This window comes from Drosophila virilis, chromosome 3, assembly GCF_030788295.1.
Source record: "Drosophila virilis strain 15010-1051.87 chromosome 3, Dvir_AGI_RSII-ME, whole genome shotgun sequence".
Lineage (NCBI taxonomy): Eukaryota > Metazoa > Arthropoda > Insecta > Diptera > Drosophilidae > Drosophila > Drosophila virilis.
Genome location: NC_091545.1, coordinates 17,114,789 through 17,134,807, shown reverse-complemented (window position 1 = coordinate 17,134,807; position 20,019 = coordinate 17,114,789). Strand labels below are relative to the sequence as shown.

The following is a 20,019-nucleotide window of genomic DNA, read 5'->3' as shown; positions in this document are numbered from 1 at the left end:
GTGTTGTATTGTATGCCGTGCGTGTCCTGCGCTCTTAGCCTACGTCTGCATGCCACAGTCGCTGCTTGAGTCACACACACACACACACACGCACACGCACACTTTCACTGCCAACAAATTTAGTTTTGATACCAACGTTGATTGCCGAATTTTAGACACTTAATTCTCGCAGACAATTGCAAAGTTTCATTTTGTTGCAGCCGCAATTCGCTGCGGAAAATGTTTTTCGAATCTACATCTAATTTTTTTCACTTTTGAAATACTTTTTTTTTTGATCATTTATTGGCCATGCTTATGCTATTTGTGCGGGCGCACAAAACGTTAAAAATAGATGCCACAGGCCTCGCCAGCAGCGTCAACAGCGCCGACGGCGACGGCTACAGCGACGGCGGCTGCGACAGCATCAAGTTCAGGCTGAGCTGATGGACAGAAGACGCACACGGACGCTACGAGCAGGCAAGGCGCGAGGAAGATGAAACTTTTGACCTTAGTCAAGTGAAAACGTGTCTCCTGTTCTGTGTGTGCGTGTGCGTGTGTGTGTGCCGTGTGCCGTGTGTATTTATGTCACAACTCTGTCAAGCTGTAAACGGTTTATGCGCCTAATTGGCCTGCCCTTTGGGCAGCCGATGCGGCCTTTAGTTAAAGCGCCTGCTTGCCTGCCAAATAATTAATGCAACTGCAAGTTGGCCCTAGCCGCAGCTACTAACGGCTAATTGCCAACTGCCTGACTGTTAGCTAATTACTGCTGCTGCATTAATAATAACTTTCGAGTTCTTGCGGCTTGTTGGGGCAGCAACCGCAACACGAGGCGACACTCACAATGCCGCGCCCAGTTTGTTTGACGCATAGCGCATGAATTTGTGGGCCCAGCCCCGCTGCCCCCCCTCATTAGACTGCTGTTCATCGCTTTTATGATTATTGCGACGCCGCGTCTGCGTCTGCCCCGTGTTTTTTTATACCCCAAATTGACGCCAGCGTCGACGTAGACCACCCACTCCCTCCATTACCCCACTCCGCCTGTTGTCAGTCAAAGGCCCAACCCTGTGGACTTGGGTGTTGCGGCTGCGGCTGCGGCTGCTGCTGCTGCTGTTTGGCAATTTGTTGTGTTGTTTGCCTAGTTTTCGATTTTTGCGCCATTTATCTGCTGTAAGTGGCCGTCTGGCATTGCTGGAAGGGGCCGTGCAGTGGGCCGGAGATGGGATGGGCATATGAAAGTTGTTATTAATGTGCGGAAATTTGATTGCGGGCCCCCATGCGCCACTTTGGATTAGACAACCAACACAGAGCACGTTTCAGGATAACTGTGTCCTTTTGCCTGGCAAAAAGCATGTGGAATCTCTAGTGGAGTACAAAAAATCAATGGATTGACTTTGGCTGCTGTGTGTTGGCCGCCTTTTTTCTGCACTCTTGAACGCGTCACTCGAAATTTGCGACACAACCATTTTGCAGATGTGTGTGTTTGTGTGTGTGTGTGTGTGTGTATGTGCTTGGGACTTATTTAATTTGTTTGTAGTGCCTTGTGGTCGCACTTGATTTATTTGACGCTTTTCAGCTTAATATTTTCTTTTATATTTTTCTTTCATTTATTTATTTTATTTTCTTTGGATTTGTCGAGCATTTTTCATGAATTTGCTTGGCTCAAATTATTTTTTGCATCATTTTGATTTTCGCTTGATTTTGCGACAATTTGTCGCGACACTTTTACTTTTGCACTTACACGCATCGGAAACGGCATCGGAGACCGCAACGGGTTCGGTTTTCAAGGTGAGAACAACCGATGCATTAACATTAATGCGCTAGCATATTTTTACACACATTTTCCACGCTCGTATTTACCTATTTTTATTTATTTTTATATTTTAATTTTTTTTTTCTGTGTGTGTACAGTTCGTTTTGTTGTCGGCCCTTGGGCGCACACGGACAGACACTCGGGCAAGAGTCGAGAATTTTGAGTACCCTCAAGGCGAGACACAACACGTCACGTCACGACACGACACGTCCGTTTTCAGCTGTGGCCGTTACTCCACTGAACGCCGAACACTGAACATGGCGTTGGCAATGGCGACCATGTCAAGTTTTTCACAATAGAAAAACTTTTTCACGCGCCTCGCTCTTTTCGCTGTTCTCACTCTCTGGTTCTTTCTCTCTCGCATATCTCTTGCGAACACGCTCCCATTCTTTGGCGCGCGCTCTCCTCGTCCATCCGTCCATCTATCTCTCCCTCTCTTTCTCCCTCTCTCTCTCTCTCTCTGTCCGTCTCTGTTGTTATTGTTGCCGTTTTGCCGAGTGATAAAGCAAAAGCTACACAGACCCATAGAGCGCGTTAATTTGCGCCTTTTCCGTCTGCTAGTTAACTTTTTCTTTATTTTCCGTTCAATTTTGCCAACATATTCATTCATTGTCAACTTGCGGTACTTTGTTTTGCGTTCCTTGCTGTTTTTCACGCTGCTATCAGTTGCTAAGAGTTTTCTTCTTTTCTTTTTTTTGTTTTTGTGCCCATTTCCTTGGGCTTTATTATTTATGGTCATTTAGTTAGCGCACGTGACAGTTCATAATGCATAAATTTAAAGCATATGGATATGCTTCTTTTTATATGGTTTTTATCGCTTATTTAATATGTGGCATACGCTTCTCTCTCTCTGTGTGTGTGTATGTGTGGGAAAAAGAAAAGTTTTTGGCCTTAGGCAGCAATGAATACAAATTACCAATCAGAAGAATATTGACATCTGGGCTAAAAAAGAGACAATTTAATCTTTATCAATGCCAGTTACCATGTCTCTGCCTCTCACTCTAAGTGCAAAGGCCTTGAATTCTCTCATAATAAATTAAATACTAATAGTAAGGATTTCATGGCACATTTGTTTACATTAAGTATTATCACAACTTCAAACAAATTACAAATCGTTTCTTAGTCCAATTGATGATGTTTTCTTTTGAATTTCAACTCCAATAATCAAGCCCAACTGATTGAGGACTTTTTATTTCTACATTCATACATCTTATATTGTTTAATAATTAATAATTAATATATTTTTTAATTTACATTTAAAGTAAACGTTTCCCATTCATTTAACAATAATATTGAAATCAAGTTGAGCTCCATTGCCGCTATAGCAATCAGCTTTTGTCACGACCAGCTGCTGATAGCACATAACACAACCTAAAAGACTAGCCAGAGACAGCTAACTCGCTCACACTTCGTAGGCAACGAAACGCGCGCGTTTTGTGCGCGTTTGATGTGCGTTTTGCCAGAGTTTTCCGTGGAGTTTCTGAAACAAATTCATTAAAAATAAGTTGTTGGCGCAACAAACAAATGAAAAACTTCGATAGATCAGTATCGAGAGTTAGTGTCGACCGAAATTATAATGCCCGTAAATCGGCGCATATATCGGACACCATCAAGAGACGCCAAGTGCAACAAGTTGATGTTTTCATTAGCCAACGACAGCGACAACGACCACGCAATAGGCCAGCGAGTCAGTAAGCCATCTCAGACAAACCAGCCAGCCTCTAATTAACAATTTCGTAATTGAAACTAAGCCCTGGCCGACGGCAGTTGATGAGGAGGTGGAGCGAATAGCGAGGAGGGGGGCGGTAGCCAGCCCTACAATGAGTTACGTCTGTTGCGAATGGTCCCGATACATTGGCGTAGGGCTTTTGATTAATGAGCAGCTTAAGTGATACCGGGCAGCTGCTCCGACTGAGCATTCAGCTGAGTAGAAGAAAGACAAGCCCAGCTGATGAAGTCACTAATTTGACTTAAAAACGCATTAAAAACCATTTTCGATAAAAAGCACCAAAACAACCAAACGACGATCGCGTGAGGCATCCAAGTGGCCAAGCGGCCAAGCGGCCAGCAGCTCGCAGGGTTTTTCCGTGTTTCTCGATATGCCCGTAGTCGGAGACAGTCTCCGTCTCATTCACCGTCTCCATTGCTGTCGGCGGCTCTTGTGAAAGTTGTGCGAAAACCAAAAAAAAATATCCCCACACCGACGCCTCTAGAAGAATGTAGTGCAGGGCATTGGCTATAAAGAACTTATCTGTATTTCTAATTTTAAATACTAGACGTACGAGATGCTGATGAAGGCTTTTCTATTAGAAAATCTTAAAAATTGTTATTATAAACTGAAATTTATTAAGAACTTTTAATAGAAAATCTAGGTGAAAATCTTGGCGAAGTAGACAAATCTAATCAAATTTCAAACAGTTTTTAGCCAGGTTCTTATATATATTTTATTTATTTAGGAAACTTTTATCAAATATTATATGTTATATATATTATACCCGGCTAGAAATGCCACCCACCAAATCTTTAACTGCCAAACACTTTGAAAATGAGTTTGAGACCGAACGGATGGTAAACGGAAAAGTTGTATACAAACGTTTTTCATGATTTTTCCATACTTGTTGATGAAATTTCCCGAAACCTAGTTTACCAGTTCTTACGGGTTGGACTGTGCGTTGGTCACCAATCAGTCATTCAGTCAGTCAGTTAATCAGTCAGGACAAACAGTTTTATATAAAAAGATAATTTATTTTTACATATTATAATAATTTTTGGCACCTAAATCAATGATTATTCATTTATTTTTCATATCCTTCTCAGTGCATGTGAGTTTTTAATTTACTTTCTTCTACTATCTTCTTCAGTTAGTAGTCTAGAGAGCAAGCCTTGCTGCATGTTAAAAAATGCTGCCAAGCATATAAAAAGAGTATTTAAAGGCAGTATTTATAAATGTATAAATGCAAAAGCTTGTGTATTCATAAAAAAGAGAATTGATTTAAATGGCTAGCACAGCCATAAGCAAAGGCTATTGCTCCGCAGCTGCCACCCACAATTGTGCGTGGTGTTTGAGCGCCATAAAAAAAGGGGAAAAAAACACGCCTCTTACGTAGTTATAAAGAAGGCTTAGCTCGAGTTGACAAGCGATGTGTGTGTGCATTTAAAGATCTCTTTGGCCAAAAGCCAGAAAAGAGACAAATAGCGAACAGCAGCACACAAAATACGTATAAAGCAGATAAAAGCCAAAATAACCTTCATTGGCCATAAAAATCAAAAGCATCTCAGCTAACAATGAATTGTGTCTATGGCCAGCAACAAAAGCAGCAGCAGCAACAACAACAACAGCAACAAATGACAGCAGCGCAAAAAATGAATAAAAAAAAAATAAGAAACAAACACGAAAAAATTTACAATTTAAATAAAATCACTTTATTACAGTTTCGCATATTCGCGACAATGTAAAACAAATAATAAAAATTGACAGTAAATAAAATTCAGACGCATATTGTTTGAATAGCTGTCGGATCAGCTAATGAACTTCCGGTCTTTACTTAATGCTGGAATATGCCATATAAATTGCTTTTGGCCAGTTGGGCTGCAGCATGAATCATGTTGGCCCTGCGACAAAAGTTCAGAGGTTGAACGATCAGCAAGAAGCGAGCCGCTGCCGTGCTACCCTGCTAAAACCCCTCTCTCCCTCCTTCCCTGTCTGTCTCTCTGTCTTTATGGCTGCATGTGTTGGCTGTCTAGTAACCGGCATGACGTCTACGGCGGTGCTGCTTCTGCCGCTGCTGCTGCTGCCGGCGTCATAGACTCGGAGCTGCTTGGCCCCCAGCTGAAGCCAGGTTTGGGCCCGCGCTCAGTTGGCTACGAGCTGCAGCCGCGATTGGGCTAGCCGCGTGTTACGGAAAGCGAAAACAAAATCGAAATAAAAAACGAAATTGAAATCTTGGACTTGGAGTCGCGTTGCCTTTCTACCCTCGAACGTGTTAAGTTTTTTAATTAGACGCATTTGCGAGTGAATTGTTCGCCGACACAAAAAAAAAAGTAAAAATAAAATAAAAGTCATATCAAAATCAAAACAAAAACAAATTGAAATAAAAGAGAAAACAACAAAACAAATATCAAGAATTTCGAGCAGCAATCAAAATTGCTCGAGTGCAGTGCGAATTTGAAATTGTGTCAAAGAAAATCAGTTCAGAAAAGAAAAACAGATCGATTCTAAAGCAAACTTAGTTCTACATGTTTCGTTTTGATGAGCGCAATTACTGAATTCATATTTATTTATAAATAAAAAGGTGAGTAATTAATATTAATCAATGTATAGTATTTTTTACTACCTACACACACATTTATTCAATTTGCCGCATGCTTGTGCAGTCAGCGCCCGGCTAATTAAATAAATTCCAAAAAATGTTTGACTCAAACCAAAGCTCAGTCGACAACAGAAACAACTGATTTATTGTTTAAACATGTTCGGCTTGTGCGGAAAGTTTGAGGCATATGTAACATGCAAGAGATGAATTAAAAATAAAATAATAAAGCTAACAAATTAACTAAAACGAAGCCAATGAAACAAAAACAAAATGCTAGACAAGAGTAACAACAAATGCGACAATAACAACAAACAGCAAGCCAAAAAATAAAAAAAAGGAGAAGATGGAAAAGAAGCAGAAAAAAACACTATCAACAGCCTTGAAAAGTCGTGCTTAATTTCTCAGTTAAACTCAAGTATAAAATATATGCTTAAAAAATTATAATGAAGCGAGATCTTTTCGAATTGGTATCTGGTATTTCTCATATCGTATTTATATCGCACCATTGTCTTTCCCAACTACACATGTGCATTTCTGTGTGTGCATGTGTATGTATTGGTGAATGCTGCCAAATTAGTGCCAAATTAAGTTAAATCATTTTTATTGAGATCTAAATTAATAGGTGAAAGCCAAACTAATTGATTAAGGCAAGCGACACGGCCAGACGCAGTGGGAGTGGGAAAGGCATTGGATGTGGGAGGATGTCTTGGCAACTAACATGCAAGTGTTATATACAACATTCCGTTGATTAGATCTGACTGTATGATTTCAATTCCACACTTCCTTCGAAGATATTCAGCTTTTGGCAGCCGCGAACCGAAACTGAAAAACAGCCAAAATAGAAACCTCAAGCTAAAATTGTTGTTCCCTCTACAAGGGCATAAGCATATCAGCAATTAATCGTCTTTTTTTCTTCAGTTTTATGTGCATTTTATTGCGAACTTGTTATTCGTTATTTAACAATTTCAACAAAATAAAAAAACGAGTAGCTCAACTTGTTGTTTCGGCGAATTACCCATGAATCAAGCCACTCACGAGAGTTGAATAATTATATTTGTCCCATATATCCATTTCGTCCTATTGAAGCATTTTAATAGTTTATTTCAACAATTATACAAAAGGGTCATTGGAATACTTATTGATGCATTATAAAATTTAAAAAATGTGCGTCATTTAGTTGAGAAAATCCATCATTTAGTTAGAAAATCGGTGTAAAAAATATTGTATAAAACCTTATCTATTTTGGGTTCAAACTCATTTAAAAAAATATGTTTTATGTAAAATTTTTTCAGTCGAGTGATACATTTTTTGTTTTAGCTATAAAAGTTGCTTTAGAAAATGGTATTGAATTTTTGCAAATGTGTCTAACGACCAGAACAAACTGTCTTCAACCGCAAAAACGTTAAGCTGAGTCGATCTAGCTTCTGTTCATGCCACCGTCTGACTGTCTGTCTCAAACCTAAATGGTATGGAAAGAGTATATATATTAGTTAATATATATTTCAAGTAATATACATTTCAAGTTTTGATTTAATATAATTTGTTTCCGATAAATTCGCAATCTGCAAATTGGCTTTGCTAGAGGCACAATTCGATAATGTTTAAATATAATGACGGGCATGCGGCTCGTATATAGCTCAATCTGGACACCCAATTTCCAAGCATTACGGCCGTTGTGATGTTGGGTATGTTGTTTTACAAGTTGTCCAAGATCACTTCACGTAACCACAAGGAAAGTGTGTTAAATCGCACGACCTCGTTGGTCAGTTGATGCATTCGAGAAATATTAAAAAAAAATCTAAATATTTGAGTTTGTTTAATGCCTTCGGTCCTAACCCTCAAATTTAAGTTCTGAGAGCTTGTTGCTCTCGCGCTTGCGATTGCACACACATATATTTTGATGTCATTGTAAAACCTTAACCATTAACTTAGAATTAATAAATAAAGCAATAAACTGAACAGATCATAAAAATAAATACTTAAAATATATAGCAAAAGTAATTAGACAAATCATTTGAAATACATTGCAGTCAATTTAAACGACTTGACAATTGATCAATTTGGAATGTGTTAATTGTCAGTGCGAAATCGTTTTCGACTGTTGTTTCAGTGCATTTTCGGCCAAATGACTTAATGCCGTGCAAATGGCCAAATGCTCAATAGGCCGTAAAACATTTTGAACAGCAGCCAAAAGCCAAAACAGCAACAACAACAACAACAACAGCAACAGCAACAAGAGAGCGAACAACTCTTTTGTTTATGATTTATGAGCTGATGAACTGGCCGTGGTCGGCGGCGCCTGCGCAACATGGGAAATGCCAAGAGCGTGGGCGTAACTATGTGCTAGAGCCGAGACTCCAGCCATGCCTGGCCGAGGCGACTCCATTAGCAAATGCCAATGTTGGCGACAATGTCGCTAAATGGCCCAAATGGCCAAAATCTCCAAAATCTCCAAAATGACTAAAATGCCGCCGCTGTCAAGCTCATTTGCGCATTCAGTTTTATGGGCTTTTGTTATGGCTGGCTTTTGTGTATTGTGTTGCCAAAGTTGATTGATTTATGAAATTGAAAGTGACAACCTCCACATGCTATGGCCATGCTCCACCAGGCCAGATCCCGGAAATCCTAACACAGCCTCAGCTCAGCCGCAGGTGTCAGTCTTAAAGAACAACTCGGACACAAGTTCTATTGAAATTATTTCATTTTCATGGCATGACTTGACCCTGTTTATTGTTGTTGCTGTTGTTGTTACCTGAAGTCCGAATCTAATTGTAGTTTGTTTTTTACTATGATTTTTACCTATGAAACTATAACACTTGGCACTGAGATACGCTTGTCACGAAATCCGGTTTCTGATCTCGTATTGTGTGCTTTGCTCTTGATATGAACAGCATTTCAGCTTTTTATGTATTTATACACATTATGATTATCATTTTTATTTGCGGTAGCCGTTGAATTAGTAACGGTTATTTCTATACCAAAAAAAAAAAAAAAAACTTGGGAGTTACATTTTGTTGTTTTTGTTAATATTAATAACGTGTTTTGGTTGTTTTATCCGATTTATAATTTGAAATTCTATTTTTGTAGAACATGCAAACTTAATTGGGGAAATGCCCAACTTTGAAAATAACAGTTTAAATTTCAAATAGAACATTTGAGAGCTTATGAACAGAAGGAACTTTTAAACAAGTCTGAAAAAGCAGACAGTTAACATCATAAGCACAAGCGGCTAACAACAAATCCTGTTCGGCTAGTGAATACTGTAAAGGTTCGGAGCGTCCTTTATCGGGCAACTTTATCCAACCGGTTAGTGAAGGGTAAGCTTGTTACTATTTAGTTTTAATTCCAGCCTAATGCCAATTACACTATGCAACAGCATTAAACAATAGATTTGGAATAATAACGAAATGGTATTATAGTAGGGCTTGGTAGGGTATGGCATTATATTTTATAACAAAAATTTGATGGTAAGGATCTGGATCCGTATATACTATTCTAGCAGCTACTTGTCAAATTTGGTGACTCAAACCATTCAGATCACAGAGATTTGCTCAAAATCAGAATTTAGATATTGGTTATCGATTTGTACCGATTGCTTGGAAACAGGATACGCTATCGATTCGATCGAATAACTAACTCGTACTCTGCAGGCACTGGAAGGACCTACGTCAATGTCTCTAGCTCTTATAGATTCTGAGATATACATGTTCATTCATACGGACGAACGGACGGACATGGCTAAATCGATTCGACGTTCAATACTGATCAACATCATACTCTTTCTACCCATTTTTAATGTGTTCATGAAATGCTACAAAAATTGACAATTGACTGTGCATTCAGAAAAAGCCGGAATTGTTTAAAGTCAACTGATGCAAATAGATACATGTGTTATGGTTATATGGTAATATCCTATGGATAAGTGAGCATGTTCTAGACCTTCAAGCATGCCAAAGATCGATGTTCCTCGCAAGGCGCATAGCATGCATGCAATTACATGCCAATAAACAGCTTGTGTTTTTGTATATCAATTAATGCTGTAAGTAGTTGTTGCTTCTGTTCACGGTGCGAACCAACTTCCAATCCTTAGTTGCCTTTAATTAAACTGAGCTTCTCATTCCTTAACTCAGGCTTTGATTCATTTCATTTTGAATTTTCAATTCGGGTTGGTTAGGATGTGTCCCGGCTCTAATCTGTTTCTCTCTATGATCTTCACCATTTTTAATTTCTTAGTAAAAATTAGATTTAGAGTTCCGGAATCAGCTTTCAATATATGTATATTCATCTTGCTTATTTAGATACAAGTTCAGATCTAGCAATTGAATAAATTTATAAATATTGACATTAGTCGACAGGCGACTACCGTTTAAGATGCCCAATGTAACGCCCACTCGCTGGCTTGCCAAGTAATTAATTGCAATTGCGAACTGTGGGCGTGGCCAATGGGCCAGCATTGTCTATGGTGCTCGCAAGCTAACCCACACAGCTGGCCAAATGGAGTTTATGACTGTGCGGGCAGCAGCTTTGGTGGTTTTGGAGTCACTTTCACTTTTAGCAATTTATTTTCGCAATTTACGCAGCGCTCATTGTTGATGGTTTTCTTGTTGATTGTTTGACTTGACTCGCGACAACCTGAAACTGAACTCCATTTGGCCGCAACAACTCGCCCGACCCGGCCCCAACTTAATTAGCGCTTTGTGGTGCCAAACGCAGCTACGACTATTTGTATGGAAAACACTTTTTGAGCACTTTTCATTGCTGTGTGCAGAACAAATGTCGTTGAGTTTTTCACTTACAGTCTTAGCTTTGAACTGCGAAATATTATGAAATCAAAATGTGAAGCTCTAAATTACAATTACATAATTTGCGGCTGAGCTAGTCGACTTCTTTAAGGGGTAGTTCGAAAAAATAGAAATGGAATTAGCACTTGATGAATAAGAGACAACTAAAAAGCGAAAATGATATAAGCCATTGTCAAAACTTGTATTGTTAAAACTTGGATAAGGTTGTCCAACTGAAAGATACAAGCACACGCAATATTATATAGACTAAGCATATCTTCCAGATCAAAAATGTATTAGAAATAATTAATTCATATTCATATTTACTGCCCGCAACAGAGGTCAAAATCTTATGATGATAGCGACCAAACTAGGCTGTAGATGCAGAACTTAGGTACTTTATGGGCTTGGGAATGTCCGTGAAATAAACGGACTTATCAAATCGGCTGCTGATGTAGGATAAATGCACTTAATGCGCTCCAAGATTTCTCTTTTCATTTAGTTATAAAATTTAAATAACATCTACCAAACATGCCCTAAACAAACTGCGTTAAATAATCAATAATTATAATTAGCTAAAGTGCAAACAAAGCTTTTAAATACATATAATTTATATATATATGCATCTGTGCTTATTCGCATTCAGCCCAAGCTAAGTGCACGAGCACACTCGTAAATCAAGTTAATTGTATAATCTGTAAGCAAATAATACAAGTATAAGGTGTTTATCTAGTATAATCGATTCCGTACATAATCAAGTGATTTATTGCAATTTCTCCAACGACCATTGTCGGCGTTCACTTTCAGCTCATCAGCCAAAACTGACAACGCGCCGCTGCCAAACAAAATTCAGCTCTCAACTCAACTCAACTCAACTCAACTGTTTGTGTGTGTGTGTGTGTGTATCTCAGGCAACGGAAACGCAAATGCAAATGCAAATCCCGAAAGCCCAACGACGAATGAATTGACAATGACAAAAAGTATTAAACGTCTCCGACTTCGTCTCCGCGCTTCTAGTAGTTTTAGTGGTATACTCCTTAGCCATGTGGTGAGTAGAGCAAGCATTCATTCGCACTCATTCACAGTCTAAATATATGTATATTCAACTCTTGCAGATATTAGCTTGTATTTCCGCAGCATTCAGCACGCCGCCATCATGCGGCTTATATGGTGCGCCGCCTTGCCAGTATCTGCCAGCGCCGCCGGGACAGACGCCCAAGTAAGTTTGTTGGCCAATAAGACACACATCTGATCCAACTACGGATTCTCATGCTCCCTCTCTTTTTCTCTCTCTCTCTCTCTTTCTTTCTTTCTGTCACAGCTGTGCCAGGCCCGGCAAAACCTACTGCGAGCATGTCGCTAACTATCCCACGTAAGTTGTTCGCGTTGCCGGCTAATGGCCATAATGTCAGCATAAATAATACACTTAATGTGCCAGCTCCAAAGTCAAGCAGCAGCAACAGCAACAAAAACAGCGATTGCTAACAAACAAATGCATTTCAAACAAATGTTTGTCGTTGTATCCAAAATCAATTCGAATCAAAGTCTCAAATCGAGCTGCCGAAACCAGAAACAAGTTTTTGCATATACCACACGCGTATCTATTGTCAATAGATACCCGAATACCCGTATACCAATAGACCTGTAGACCTGTTACCTGCTAGTTGCCAGTTGCCTACTGCTGACTGCTAGCATTTGGCTGCTGCTGTTTCCGCGACGACAACGCACGTACTCGAAGATGTTGCTGTTGCTGTTGCTGCTCGACCAGCTGGCGGAGCTCCTTGACCCAATAAACTTGAATTGACAGTTCAAGACACTTTGTCTGTGGCGACGCGCCGCGTGCTTCTCGAATATTTATGAATGCCTCTTTGAATAATTAAGCATTTCTATGCTCTTTCTAAGGGTATAAATAACTATGATATACACATAGTTAGGCATAGGAAAAATCAAGAGTTCTAACAGAACGAAATATCTTGTTCTCTTTTGGGTACGTTAGATTGCAACATATTTTGCATTTTAAACTTAGGAGTTTTTCATGTTTATAAAAATATCTAACTAGAAAATTATTTCTTATGAGAATAATTTTTGAGATTTAGCTGAAGATAAGAATAAGAAAAAGAGTATATTAAAATATTTCAGTATTTTTATCAAATTTTGGCAAACAATTTTATTTTGATTTAATAAATCTATAATCTGTATCTTCTCTTTAACTGTCATCAGTTCTGAATATAAGAGCCTATTATCGGTTTGTTAGTGTATTTAAACTTCGTTGATTGCAACTTCAATATTTTTTCGTTAGTTCATTTATATATGGATTGCTATGTGGTTTTTTTTTCTGTGTGGTTTTCCATTTGTGTTGCTATTTTTAGACAATTTCTTCGATTTAAATAAAGTGTGCGTTAGCTGTTGCCACTACACGCAATGATAATGATAATGATAATGATTATGGTAATCATAATGATAAGGCGGACGCCAAGTAAGGCCGCAATTCGGCGCCGACTCAGCAATTAAGTAGTCATTTTTACGAGGCCTACGGAATTTGGATATTGCATAATTCTAAAAAAAAAAATATATATATATATATATAAAAAACATTTCGTATGTGGAAAAGCCAGGGCCCGTTTTCACCTCATAATGCGGCACGTGACACGCATGCGTTGCAGCTGTTAAGAAGACGAAGAAGAAGAAGAAGAGGTTAAGTGTTGAAGACATCAACACGAGCAGTTGTGTTATATGCATTACTCAGACTCGTATTTACCCCAACATATTGTCTGGCTGCATATTAATTATGATTTAACAGCTCTCTGAGGGGCGTGGCGCAATTTCGAGCACTTGCCCGCCCGCCAGTCGCACCCTACCTCCGTCCGTCGGTCTTTCGGTTTATTTGCTTGTTACACAAGCCAATTGGGCGATGTCGACAAGTGGCATGATATTCCACTTTCGCAGCACATTCCCAGGCAACAGCAGCAACTAATCTACTCAAAATAATCTCTTGCATCACCTGGGCAACGAGCTCACAACGGGCTCACAATAAGCTCAACTCATTGTCTTGACGTTTTTTTTTTTTTGTCAGATATCTCATCAAGAGTCTCGTACGTAAATGGGGCTACGAGGCGGCCTCTTTGCTGGTCGACGAAACCTGGGATGAATTCTCAGCCGTTGCGTGGTCCGACACGCCCGTATTCTATGATCCAAAGTCTATATTTCCGCAGCGTGACTTTGCCAATGGGCAAGACTTCAATGGTTACAGCTATCAGACGCCGTTTGGCAACGTGCCACAGCGTGGGGCGGGCAACTCTCTCTTTGCCCCCAACCCCACAACGGATGCGCCCACGTGAGTAACTAAAGTAGCTCTCCTCTTTAGACAATTCTAACTTTCTCTTACGCTTTAGCTACCTGTTGTACACCTCGGCGGGAGCGGGCGCTGGCCAACGTGCGGGTAACCAACAGACCGGAGGACACTCTGCAGCGGGCATGACGCAGCTGTTCCTCAATAATCTGGGCAGAACGCCCTACAATGCGACGCTCTGGCTGAAGCGTCTGGTGCGCGATCTGAGTATCAAGCAGAAGGCCACACAGGCGGCAGCAGAGCAGGCAGAGCAACAGCAGCAAGGAGAAGAGCAGGCTGTGGTAACGGAGCAGGCTGCTGGCCAGGAGGAGAGTTTAAAGGGGAAGGAGCATGAGCAGCAGAAGCGCAGCACGCGCGATGTATCGCTCAACATGGATCTCTTAGATATTGTGGGCGTCAGCGACAACAATAAGAAAAAATCTCGCACCAAGCGACAAAATCCGTCGCGCTCAACGCTCTGCGAGACAACATCGCAGTTTATAACGCCACAAGCGGCTCTCAATTCCCGCGGCAATTGGATGTTCGTGGTCAACGAGGAGAATACCGCTCGTCAGATGGTCAAGGCGGAGCTCTGTGCGTAAGTATGCCCCACAAAAGTGAGTCCCAAATAATCTTTGATCAAATACTTTATACTAAAGTTTATAGCTAAAACTGCATATTACAATTTAGGCGTTTCGCGCGCGTTTTTCTTAACTTTCGCCTTGTTTGACTGTGGTTTGTGTCCGAGCTGAACATTAAAGCAGCAAGCACGTACTCAGCGTTAGGCTGTGCACTGCTTGCGCACTGCTTGTTATTACATTAGGATGGCTCAAATTATCATTTTAAACATAAATTTTAATATTTTAACTTAAATAATTCAAACTTTCTTATTGGTATGTAACAAATATTGATCCGATTCGTAATTGGCTGATTTCATTCAATATTCGTATATTAATTCAGATGATTTAGTTAAATGTTCAACATTATTAAGGCAACATTTATATAACAAAAGGAATGAAGTGGATTTGTTGAAGATATACTCAAATTGTATTACCAAATTCTTGATATCTCTTACATATTGCTATAGAAAGATAATTTGATTATTTTACTTTAAGTAGATAACGTTTACTAATTGATATTATTTAACAAATATTATTCTGACTGCTAATTATTTATTTTCGCTCAATTTTCTTACAACGTAAATCTCTTTACTACTAAATTGAGCATACTTCTCATCTTCTCAATGTCAATGTTTATGCCCTATTGACTAGTGCTGTTTTTTTTTTTTTTTTTTCATCAATTAATTTAAACAACACACAACACTTGCAATCAGCGCAAAGGGCCCCTCTCCCGCCGTCACACACACACACACACACACACAGCAGGATAGCGTCAGCTCAGTTCCATATCAATAAGTGTTCCCCTTTTCGGTAAATACTTATGCTGTTGGGTTAGTTAGGGGAACCCTACGGCATGATGGGCACGTGGGCAGAACTGCAAGCACTAGTATGGGTATGTGCACGGTTATGTTTTGTGTCATAATTGCGGCTAAACGAATTATAACACCCCGAAACAGCCAAGATTACCAACGGCCGGCCGGTGCTGCCTTATGGATGTGTCCCCTTCGTGCCCTTATGCGTGCGCTACTCAAACCTTTCAGCGCAGTGGAAAAAAAGCGCAAACAGAGGTAAAAATAGGGTGACGAGACCTGATGAAGTACACATACATATTCGAGTAGCTGTAGCCAGTGCAGAGAAAGAGACAGAGACTGAGAGAGAGAGTGTGTGTGTGTGAGAAAGAGAGAATGTATTTGTATTAGAGCTGCATCTACTGCTGATGCTGCCTCTGGGGTCGGTCAATGCGTGCCCTAATTGTTTGTCGCTTGTCGCCTGCCCTACTGCCTGCATATATGCCCTGTGCCCATACCTATACCCTGTCCCTTGGAGTGATGCGGGGTACTTAGCTCGCAATTTGTTTAACCAAATGAGTGGCTGTGCGCTGTGGCGCATAAATCGTGGCCAAGGAGCAACAGCTGGACGGGATGCAGCACTCCAAGTGCCCGAGTACCGTTGCTCAACTCCTTATCAATTACGTACGATTCCCGTTTTAACAAGTTCGTTAAACTTTCAACTTTGCAGCCGGCGCTTCTCTGCTGTTTTTTTTTTTTTTTCACTTTTTATTTACGAGCAAAGCCCACAACTAAATTTGCTCCATTTGTTGATTTTTTTTTTGCATTTGACGCTGTTTCCGCGACTACTCCTGCTCCTTATCTTCCTGCTCCTCCTGTCGTTGTTGTTATAAATTTCTTGCCATTTTAGCTCAAACACATGCTCAAACCTGTGCGATCTGCCCAATGGATACAACTCCAGGTGCGAGCAGAAGTTCGTACAAAAACGTTTAATTGCGCTGCAGGGCAACGGCCAAAATCTCTACACGGACACGTTCTGGTTTCCCAGTTGCTGCGTCTGCACGATAGCCGCAAATTAAGCAGCGCCAGCGACAGATGAGCAGCTGAGCAATGGATGCATTAGGACCGGATCCGGCCCAATCGAAGTGAGAGAGAGAGAGAGAGAGAGAGAGAGAGAGAGATGTGCGACATTGACAGTGACAGAGCGCGACTCCCGATCCACGACCGAGTAGCCATGTCATTTGGACACTGAGCCAGCTCTGGCTTTCAGCATTGTAATTATTGAGTGTTGAAAATGATTTTTACAGCAAATAATTGATAACTAAATTTAAAGTGCACACATATACACGCACGCACGCACACTTTCATACGAAACCCACACACACTCACGCACACATTTACTGTAGTCTTACATTTAATTTAAAAACAAAGTAGTAAAAAGCAAAGCAAAGGCAACATAATGGAAATCATATTAAATAAACGAACGATATAATTGAATGCGATTAATTAGGCAACGCCTTGTGGACTACGAGATGATCTATAAACGGCATGGGCTGTTTATATGCAACTTATATATAATTATATATAAATTATATATATATATATAAAAGCTAACCGTAGAACAACGAGAACAACAAACAAACGCTCAAAATTCTCATATTAATTTTATTACAACATATTTTGTTTAAATTTCAAATCAAAATAATGAATTTAAAAGTATTTGTTCTTAGACTTTAAATTGATCCACAACACTCATAAATAATATTCATTTATTATTAATAAATTCTCGCCAATTCTAATTGTCACATTTCACACAAATGTCCAAAACTCAAATCTGCAATTAGTAAATTGAGCCCTAAGCGGGCAAAAATAGTGTTGTGCGCTTTTACATTTAATGGAATTTTCGGTTTTCCTTCGTTTAATAATGATTGCAAAATTGATACAACAACAATTGCAACAACAACAATGACAAACAGGGAAAGCAGCAACAGCTACACAAATACTGAGAGCACCTGCTGCAATTGGAATTACATTTCATAAATCCAAAAACAATAATCGTAAAATATCATCAGGTGTCACGCGCAAAACGGAACCCAATCGCAGGGTCCGCACATACAATTGAAGGGCTGTATGCATCGATTGATGGCCGCGAGGATGTTGACGCCGACGAGGGTGAGGATACGGAGGAAAACGAGGACATGGCTTCATTTTTGCAGAGTGCCCTCATGAGCGCACTCAATGTACGGATGCAAAGGAAACAGATGGAAAGCCGGAGTATTACCGGAGATATACCATAGCTCAATCCGCCAAGTCATGATTCCAATTATATAACTAAATAATCCTATTATTTTCATTATCATTATTATTATTATTATTATTTTGATTATTATTATTATTATTATTATTATTATTATTATTATTATTATTATTATTATTATTATTATTATTATTCTTATCATTATTATTATTATATTATTGGTATATAAGTATGGTATGCAGTTACATCTACTCACGCCCGGATCCTCTATATACAAAGCGCCTCGTTTGAATAATGCCTCTAAATCTTTCAAGATTTCTCAATTATAAAAATAACTATCAAGTTTAATCCCATTTTATTATTTTTTCATTATTCAATAATGAAAAGATAACAGAGAGTACAATGGTAATTAACTGAAAACAATATTTTAAAAATATATATTGATCAAATATTCAAAATGCATTGTATCAAAATTGGCTCAGTAGAAAGGCAAAGCAGTTAAAAAGTCACAATATATGTTATTTCAAACAGTCTTTATTTTAATTAATAACGAGCAGAGCTCCCATGATGCAGGATAACTTCATATATCCTCTTTAGTAGAGAACCATACAAATTCTTGATATAATCAAGTGATATACTTGATCAGGATCAACTCTACTCGACAAGGGTATGTTGGAGTATATATACCATGAAATTTGCTCGTTAGTGGACTGACATTGGAGTGGAATCTGTTTGCTTTATTAACTGGTAAATAAAGCACATTTTATTTACTTAAAACCCAAATAGAATATGTCTCAACAAACGAATGCTCTAAAGTAATTTATATAGTATTCACACCCTTTGATTTCCGAGCTCAATCTAATGGCTGCGCAATTTAGAGACAAGGTGCAACAGCGTCGGCAGATCGGATTTTTACCTGTTGTGGAAATTTGCGCACAGTTCATGGCAAACGCCAAGTGGGAAAGAAACCAGAACTGGCACAGTCGGACATACCCACCCACTGTGAATGAGTCTCATATACGACTGCCTCTATAAATGTGTGTGTGTGAGGGTTAATGTCTGCTGTGTACGTGTGTGCTGTTTGCAGTGAGTTTTAGCAATGATTAGCATCACGAAATGGAAAACTATTGTTCCAATACGCAGCAGAGCGTCGTGTCGGGCCAGCAGTTGCCGAGCCAGGTAAGGGCCAGGTACACGACGACATTGACAAATCAGGTAATGGATAAAACGGGCCAAAGTGAGGACGAGCCAACAAATAACAACAATTAAAAATATTTTCACAATTCGAGCTATGTGAAATGCAGCTCAGAGTCGAAATTCAGTTGCAACAGCAAATGTAAAGCAGAGCCAAAGCGCACTGACTGTGGTCAGCAGCATCTACACACAGAGCCTCAGTCCAAAGCCAAGTCCAGGTCCAAGTTTAGGTCCAATGAGGAGCAGCTGAAGTTTGTGGCAAAGCAAAAACGGCTGCGGCTGCCTGGCAACGAGCAGAGCAAAGGAAGCAGCAACAACAACAACAGCAGCAGCAGCGGGCAATAATAATGCAGCAGCAGAGGCAGCAGCAGCAACTGCGCAGTCGACGCTGGCAGCGCACGCAGCCGCTGCGTTGTGTATAAAAATTTAACATCTGCTCCTTTCATGATTTCGGAAAACTCAAAACTCGTACGACAGCAACAGCAGCAGCAACAACAACAGCAACAACAACAACAACAACAACAACGGCAGCAGCAGCAGCAGCAGCAGGGCTGTAATGGAACAAATAAAAAAGTAAACATGTGTGCGTGTTGTGTGTGTGTGTGTGTGTTTGTGTTAGTTGTGTGTGAGAGTTGTTGTTGTTGGTTGTTAATGCATTTGGCTTGTGTTACTCGTATTACGTGCATTTGTGCCGCAGTTTCGTAGCTGAAAGATCTCTTCTTTTTTTTTGCGACAGCAGCAGCAGCAGCAGCAGCATCAGCAGCAGCAGCAGCATCAGCAGTTCGCGAGCTGAGCTGCTTGCAGGACACACACACACACACACACACACAGATACAGTGGTTAGGTCCTTGATGACGGGCCGAATGACTCGCGTGCATTCAACTTGAGCTTCAGCTTCAGTTATCAGCTACAGCAATGCTGTCAGAACTTTTGCTCCTTTTTGTTGCTGTTG

At 39.9% G+C, this 20,019-nt stretch overlaps 1 protein-coding gene across 5 annotated transcripts in view; it reads left to right on the top strand.

Moving 5' to 3' along the window:
• Positions 1-17,456, top strand: part of spz5 (spatzle 5) — a 32,323-nt gene extending 14,867 nt beyond the window's left edge. For 2 of the 5 annotated variants that reach the window (XM_032434883.2, XM_070208617.1), the window contains 6 exons: positions 11,688-11,928; positions 11,996-12,099; positions 12,202-12,252; positions 13,954-14,214; positions 14,273-14,806; positions 16,527-17,456. In XM_032434883.2, the coding sequence (XP_032290774.1) occupies positions 11,688-11,928; positions 11,996-12,099; positions 12,202-12,252; positions 13,954-14,214; positions 14,273-14,806; positions 16,527-16,695 (1,360 nt within the window). In that variant the 3' untranslated portion in view covers positions 16,696-17,456. Of the gene's footprint in view, positions 1-5,646; positions 6,082-9,292; positions 9,417-11,687; positions 11,929-11,995; positions 12,100-12,201; positions 12,253-13,953; positions 14,215-14,272; positions 14,807-16,526 lie in introns of those variants that run through there. The other 3 variants (XM_015175120.3, XM_002047701.4, XM_032434885.2) reach the window with 3 other exon arrangements.
• Positions 17,457-20,019: the final 2,563 nt, after the last annotated feature.